Here is an 8,091-nt window from a genome sequence, read left to right on the forward strand (position 1 = left end):
GACCCTCCTAAAGCTCAAGGTGCTGATGTTCCATGCCATGCACAATATCAGCCATGTATAACGGTCTTCCAACCTGGTGAGCCCAGTTTAACTGAAGGCTAATTCTTCTGTTACTAAATACATGTACATGTACATGTAACACATACATGTAACTGGTAATGTTTGTTGTACAATAGAGTTGCAAGTGATAACAATGTGTTTTTCATGAAACAAAGTGTTATTTTCTTAAAACTTTATTTGGATTGACAAAAAAAAATCCTCTTAAGGGCTTTTTTAAGGCAATTCACCAGAAGATCCATGCTATCATGTCATGATCACTTTTTATCTAATTCTCACAAAGACAATATCTTAAAAAAGTATTTCTTGTTTGGGAACTACTTGGACTTGATAGTTACACTGAAGACACCTTCACAAATGGCAACAATTCCATGTGCTGTGATTTTATTCAATGTGGGACCACCTAAGAAAATCTGTCTTCAATTTTTCCATTGCAAAATGTTAACAAGTGTATACAATGTTGCAACATGCGTCTACATACTACATAGATCATGATTGTCAGAAGAGATAGTTAAGAGTCGTACACTCGACATGAACACTGCCAAATATAGAATGATTATGTCAAATGTGACATTGTTGGCCATTCGTTAGGTATTTGGCAGCTTCTGTACAAATAATTAGGCATTTCCTATGGTCTACACACGGGCGCTTATGTCCTGTACCCTCAAGATTTATTGCTACCATGTAGCATCAAAGTACATTGAAATATGAATACAAGTTGTCTGTGTATTCTTGGATGGATAGATGGAGGAATGTGTGGATGGATTAGTGGATGAAGGGATAGACAAATAAATGGATGGGTGGTTTGATGAAGAATGAAACAAAAATTACAAGAAATCATATCCATTCTAAAAGTGTTGGTGTCATTTTCGTACACAATGGAGTGTATAGCCACTGTAATGTATCATATTTACAAAAATGTTTGCTAAAATGATTTCCAAAATGATCATAGTCAAAATTCCCTCCAAACACTACAATGCATTACATATCACCATTTCTCTCTTTAGCAAACAACTTAATATATCTACATATATGGATATTGTTCCTGTTCATATGGTTTAGGTTGATCCTTGTATTCTTCAATTGGTGTGCTAAAGGCTGCATTCTTTCTGAAGGGTGTATCCATTGTCTTCACTTGTGAGACTCCCTGTAAGAAAGATACAATGTCAAACACATGGCTCAAATGTAAGCTACCATCAAAAATTGAAGTTACGATCACTCTAGCACATAGAGCATTTTCACATGACATCATCTTGGAAACATGCAAAAATTTGATTTAGATTCTTTATTTATGCGAGGAAAACAAAAATTCGGCCTGCATGTCAAGATTTTTAAGAACTTAACACATCAGATACATGAATGGGTCTTCTGTTTCTAAACTGACTACAAGCTGTGACCATAATTTTGCCTAGTCCGACTGCTCAGAAATGGCGATGTGCCGCGAAACTAAGACAGCCACGTAAAAATCAAAAACAAGTTGGGGGAAAGACTTTGCGTCAAAGCACAAAATTCATAAATGTTTTCTCTATTCAAACACAGTAAGGGTCCTTGTTGAGTCCACATTTTGGTGACACAGTGCGGAAATCAAAAGATTGTGAATTGGGCGTGGGCTGACACGGAGTTACGCCGCTGCTCTAATCAGTACAGGACCGGCCGGCTGCGCTGTGATTGTGGAGTGATTGGGCCAACACGTAATCGGCAGTGTTGGCATTGTGGCCGGACCGGAAATCGTGTTACCGCGACCACATTAGAAAGTGACCGATATAGCCTGTATTCTTAATGCTTATGTCAATGGGAAAATTCTGAGGGACTGACAAAAAATGACCACTATGGCCAGGTGGCTGCAATATTCAGGTGACAACACAGGTTTGACTGTACAACAAAAGTTTACAGTATACAAAAAAGTTCTTACGTGGATCTTTTCCTTGTGTTGTGACCAGAATGTCATGGGCTGTTCCCTTTCCACACTATGGTCCTGTGAATTAAAAAAAAAACAAGTTGTTATAGACACATATCAATGATATTTCATAAACAAACTTATCCTCACACTCAAATTTCTAAAAAAAAAAGAAATAGGAACGATATCTTGTAAAGGTTGGAAACAGGTGTATGGTACCTTTTGAATCTTAAAGTTTTTTAAAGTATACATGTATGTGTCTAGTGTGTTGATATATATTACAACTGGTCATGAAAAAATATGAATATATTGATATCATATGGGCCACAAAGGTTTGATATTGCAGTGTTGTAAGTTGAAACATTTTTTTCCTAGGCCTTACAATGCAGCCAGGTGTAGAAGAAGCCCTGTAGCTTAAAGGTTCCAGAAACATCAGCAGATATAAAGTGTTGGTTGTGTAGCTAAGAACCCAGAATATATTGATTTGCCAACCTGACGAAACTATTTGCAGATAATTACTTCTTGTACACTAACCTTGATGGGTTCAGGCATTGTGGGGATGAAGTTGTCGTCCCAGAAGTCCTTGGCAGTAACCGACTTGTACTCCACGGGAGGAGGGGGTGGGTTAAACTCTTGGTGCACATCTTCACTCACCTTCTGGTACAGGGCCTGAGTCAGCAACTCTTCCCTCTTTCCTGAAGTGAAATAAACAGTGAAGGAAGAAATAAATGAATATGCCAATATCGGTCTGAGTTATTACAAGTAACAATTCTTCTGAGGTGCTGTTTTTCAAGTTTTTCAAGTCAAAAACACCTAGCCTGTCTAACTTAAGTCGTACTCCAAGTACATGTACAATGTAGCCCTCGACATGCTTTTGGTCAACAAAAGTAATTGGAGGATTTGTATCCTTCTGACATAGTATCCATCTATGCAAACGTCGTCCAATGATATTTAGTATCAATATTTATTGCCAAAACTTGTGTTGACAGTTGCTATCACAGTTCCATATGAGCTGCCACTATTTATATTTTTTGTCTTTTGTGCAAGTTTCAATGAATCAGATATACTCCCATACAGGAGTGTAGGCACTTCTTTTATCAATTCTCGCATGTTAGGCTGATCATTATCCACAAACTTCACAAGGTTTTCTAGAAATATAGAGTATGAGGGCAATGTACATGTAAGGGAGCAGAGTGACTTAGAGAGGGTTTTTTCAAAATATGATGAAATTCTACTAAGAAAATGATTTTCATAAAGGTGAACTGGTGAAGTAATCATTTGGACAAGTCACAAGTGAAGACAGTAGCACTTGTGTGACTTGCATCATGCATATCCTATTTTTGGCAGAATCTGTTCCTAATTTTTTGGGTTATATAAGACAGCTATTGCATGTTGAAAGTACGGGTCCTTGTTCAGAAAAACTTCTAAACTTCATGCAAAAATGACTGTTACAGCATTGAATAGCGAGAGATTCTGTCACACAGACTATAGAACAGCGAATGCTTACCGACAGTTCGGACACCACTTCTGTCAGGTGCGTTGTAAGAGTGTCTGAAGGTGGTGACCTTCTCTGGCTGTGCCTCCAGGTTCGTAGTCAGGAGACCCTTGTGTCCATGTCTGTGTACCTGAGCTGTACTGAGCTGAGGGAAAAGATGTAACATGTTTAAAGCCCAGGGCCTTAAGAAATGAACTCTCATAATAAATTCCAGGTACCCTCTAAGACCACATTACAAAAATATTGTTATCAAAACTGGCCTTCTCAAGAATCACTGTCTTGAACACAGGGATATGAAGTGTGCATACCTTAAGATTACAGATGGTGCTTTCGCACATCATTACCTTCCCAAGAAGGTTATGCTTTGCTGAGTGTGTGTCTGTGTGTGTGTCTTTGTGTGTGTGTGTGTGTGTGTCTGTGTGTCACAGTGTGTCACTGTGCATGTGTGTGTCTGTGTATGAACACGATGACTCATGAATGCCTGAATGGATCGTCTTGGTATGTCAGTAGCCGTAAATAAAATCTCCCTAATTTGCATAATCAATGATGGAAGTTTGAAAATCTGCTACTGTAAATGCAAAAATGTTCATGGTGGTTATATGTTCGGGGCTTTTGCTGTAAGATCTTCATCGCGACGTAAAAACCACCATGACATTTTTTCCCCTCCTACCCCCTTGTCTCAGCTATAGTATCAAACGCAAACTCAAAACCACACTCCATTTTCTCCCAACCACAAAATTTTTAAACCACACGAACTTAAATGCATTTACAGTATATTGCATGATAAGACTCTCTAAACATGTGGCACCTAACACCTGTCAGTTGACATACTTGGGCAAATATTCCCCTGCTGGAAGGCCTGTTCCCAGGGGCCCTACAGCTAGTGGTCAAGACACAAAGGGATAGCTAGAACCTGTATGCAACTTGTTTTTGATAGGTGTATAGCTTAAGTGATGTTTGATTTTCATAATGAAATGGCAATCATGCAAATCAGAATTGCATGAATTTTATCAACCCATTGCATTCCATGATAGGACTATTCAAAATTGTAACATATGTAACTAGGAAATCGAGGGACATAATAGATAAACGTTATGAAAATGCATAAATTATATCACTTGATGAAGTAGGTTTTCTTGGCTACATTATTCCAAAGTACAGTTGTAAGAATCTCAAAACATGTAAAACTTACAGTTTCTGCATTTTCCTCTTCTGGCACATACTCATCCAGATGTTGAACTTGTCTCTGTAAAAATGTAAAACAACTTGTCATCGCAAGAGACATATCAGACATGTCAAGCACATATTAAAGGCATCATAACTCCAGTGTTCTGGGTATGCTAAAAATATTTTTCTGAATCCTAAAACATTATAATGATTGTACAGGTTATTTGACATTGAACTTGGATTAGGCAGCAGTTGCATTATCAATCAATCAATTGTGCATTATACAGCACCAATATTCTGATCCCCCGAGTACCCTCAGATAAATTATTACAGCCAGGTGTAACATATCATATTGAGAACAACCATTGGAAAACCTTCAACTGGCACGCTCTTAAGAAATCTTGGGTTGAGCTTAAAATTACTTTAATTTGCAATGTCTTTTGGGATACTTGCTTGTCAACTTTATTTTCCACTTGTTTTGTGACTTTGATCTTTGTCAATTATCCCATGGTAAAGATCAAACAATGGTGGCAGGGGTAAAAAAATTGATTTGGCTCAAATTTTGCACAGTGATTACTGATAGAACTTGGCCCACAAACCCTCAAAATAGCTTTCTTTTTGCTCCATGCCGATTGTTGCCATGGCAATGGGCCAAACATGTTTTGGGGCCATTTTCCCTGATTTTGGCATGTCAAAATCATGGAAATCGGCATAATTTAGGACACAATTACAAACGCTTAAATATTACAGAAAAACTAAAACCGACCTAAAAAGAACAATTTTTCTGCTTTCTAAAGATAGCTTAGAAATTTTCAAAAAGACAATTTGAAGTTCTCGGGCAGCCTCAATCCAATACAGTATTTTAAGGATTAAAAAAACATTTTGCCCAACTTTGATGCGCTGTAAGTGCAACAATTTTTTTGACTTGAAATTTGCACTATATATTCATGATTATAACTGCTATCAAATACACAAATACAAGTTTGGTGTCTTCTTTTGTTGTCACATGGTTGTCCTCAAAAAGTAGGTCAGTTTTCACATTTGACGGGTCAGGACAGAGGATGATTTTATTCATGTCATGCCCTGGTACCCACCCAAAAACACAGTCACACATTTCAATGTGAAATGCGCCAGAAGTTTTGCTTCCTTGAACAAAAAAACTGTTACATCGATTCCAATGTCCAAATCTGGCATTTGAATTCTTGACAGCGGTGCATTACTGGCGCTGCTGCATCGAATTGAACTTAAGGGATTACCCAAGGCCATACTGTAATTAAAGTATGGACCGGTCCAAACACCCGTATCAAAGGTTAGCGCAGCCTGGGTATGATATAAGTTTTATAGCTATTAGTCTTGCTTTACACCAAAATGCAGCAATCTGCGATGTTTACTCATCAAAGCACAGCCTGCATTTTAGTAGATTTCACTTTTTATATGTGTATTTCAGAGAATTCTTGTGTATTCTGGTAAATTGGCAGACTGTCTCTGTATGATGGCTTATATGCTATTCAATACTATCCGTATAAGATAGAATGAAGACCTTTATTGTACATAGTAAATAATTTAGTACCCAGTTATTATCCATAAGCAGTTTGAGTGATCCCTATTTATAGACAACAAAAGGACAGCCAAGTGCAAGGGAGCGAGGAAAGTGATGGATTTGTTTGAGCAACTTCACTTGAAACCACAAAACCTCAGGTACTTGTTGAGCAATAAAGTCCATTCCATTCATTCATAATTTATGCTGGAAAGTGGTTTTGGACCCCCCTCCCCCACGATTGAACAAGGATTGTGACATAAAAATGATATTAAAGCAAGTAACTTCTTTGGCGTTTTCAAATCACAAAATATCACGGTGACAAAAACTATCGGCACTATATGCGATGAAGACTCATAGCCTTGAGAACAAGTCTGTGGTGACTCGCTATAAATTTGTCTAAACATGGAGGTCTAAACTTAGAAAATTATGACCTGCGAAAATGTGCGCGAAACACTAGCAAAAACGTTTTTCGACAAGTGTAAAATAAACTTACAACGACATTAGAAACAAGTCACTATTCCAAGGACGAATATTTACTTAGATGGAAAAAAAGAGAAATTTCACACTGTTTTACTCGACTGTGTGTAACATTAAAATGTTCGAGAAAAACAATCGAACATTTGACCCACTCACCTCTTCTACCCAATTTTCCAGCAATGTTTGGCCCTCACTGTTGTTAAACCTGATCACATTCCTTCCGTCGTTCAGAACAGTAGCCATAGTGTGAGAAAGCGCCAAAATATATCTTAAGAAACGCTTAAAAACGACAAGACTTCCCAAAGAAACCTCTGGAAATGTACAAGGGGGCAACACTGTAAACACAAGGCTAGGATCTAGAGTTCCCGGATGTAAATGTTCCAGTTGCTTAGCAACGGCGTTGGTTTACATCAGCTGGGCAGTTCCAGAATGTAGGTCAGATTGGATTACTTACTCAGTACGGGTCATGCACTCCGGCACTCCAATATTCGTGTTTCATTTTCTCTGTCCTGGGTATTTCACGCAAAAACAAGTTTTAGCAGATCAAACAGCGAAAACATTATACGAAATGTCTTCTCGAGGGAGAATTAAACTCAACAGTTGTTCGGTAACGTACGAGGGGTGATCAATAAGTCCTCGGCCTCACCCAGAAATAAGGTGCACAACTCAGATTCTGGGAAATACTTGTAAAGCTTAAAGGTTTTTATAATTATGAATGTCTACCAAAATTCAAATCGTTGCGATTATTACTTTGCAGACGACACTCAGTAACATTAGGTGAGGTAGAAGGATAAAAACACGGACCTGAGGTGTGTGGGTCAACTTGCTCTGCCGAGGCCGAGGACTTATTGATCACCCCTCGTACGTTACTCAAAACTTGGCCACAAGAATGAAATGGATATAGCATGTGATAGGGATGGCGGACAATTCGGCACTAGGACAATTCGGCCCCAGGACAATTCGGTACTCTCCAAGCAGAGGAGTGGTTCCAGCTGTGCTTTTTTTACGTGTTTTTAGGCGTTTTGTCGGGCTTTCTACTTTGTCATGTTCTTTTTTTTCTCTCTCTTTTGCCTCTATAGAGAAAAAAAAAAAACATGACCAAATAGAAAGCCCGACAAAAACCAGCCAGAACCACTCCTCTGTTTGGAGAGTACAACTACGATTCGGCACCTGGCAGGACGATTCGGCACCTGCACCATTTTACATATCATGTGTATGTATACTATGCAATGTAACGATATAGGCCTTATAAGCCAAAAATTATTTCAGTTTTAGTTTTTTTTCTTCATTTTAGACCAAAAATGTACATTTCGTGCCCCTGTGTACTGATATCACTACCAAATGACCTGAAATTTGGCACAAGGATGCCTATGACATATGAACTTCGCAAAACACTTTTGGCATGGATTGCTTCAAAATTATTAGTTTTAGGATTTTGGGGACATTTTTTTACCGAAA

At 38.3% G+C, this 8,091-nt stretch overlaps 1 protein-coding gene across 1 annotated transcript; it reads right to left on the reverse strand.

Annotated features, from left to right (window-relative positions):
• Nucleotides 1–974: 974 nt before the first annotated feature.
• On the reverse strand, nt 975–7,005 carry LOC136427496 (sperm-associated antigen 8-like). The gene is made up of 6 exons (XM_066416382.1): nt 6,790–7,005; nt 4,642–4,695; nt 3,462–3,594; nt 2,489–2,649; nt 1,970–2,032; nt 975–1,204 (listed from the first exon to the last, which is right to left on the reverse strand). Exons 1-6 carry the CDS (start codon nt 6,874–6,876, stop codon nt 1,082–1,084), a joined length of 621 nt encoding a protein of 206 aa, XP_066272479.1. The 5' UTR covers nt 6,877–7,005; the 3' UTR covers nt 975–1,081.
• Nucleotides 7,006–8,091: the final 1,086 nt, after the last annotated feature.

Source organism: Branchiostoma lanceolatum, chromosome 2, assembly GCF_035083965.1.
Source record: "Branchiostoma lanceolatum isolate klBraLanc5 chromosome 2, klBraLanc5.hap2, whole genome shotgun sequence".
Taxonomy (NCBI): domain Eukaryota; kingdom Metazoa; phylum Chordata; class Leptocardii; order Amphioxiformes; family Branchiostomatidae; genus Branchiostoma; species Branchiostoma lanceolatum.

Excerpts from the sequence above, each read along its gene's own strand:
- LOC136427496 (XM_066416382.1), bottom strand. The coding sequence starts at position 6,876 with ATGGCTACTGTTCTGAACGACGGAAGGAATGTGATCAGGTTTAACAAC. Across the intron at positions 3,595-4,641 it reads AAGAGGAAAATGCAGAAACT|CTCAGTACAGCTCAGGTACA; the intron begins GTAAGTTTTACA and ends CTTTTCCCTCAG. Across the intron at positions 2,650-3,461 it reads AAGTGGTGTCCGAACTGTCG|GAAAGAGGGAAGAGTTGCTG; the intron begins GTAAGCATTCGC and ends ATTTCACTTCAG.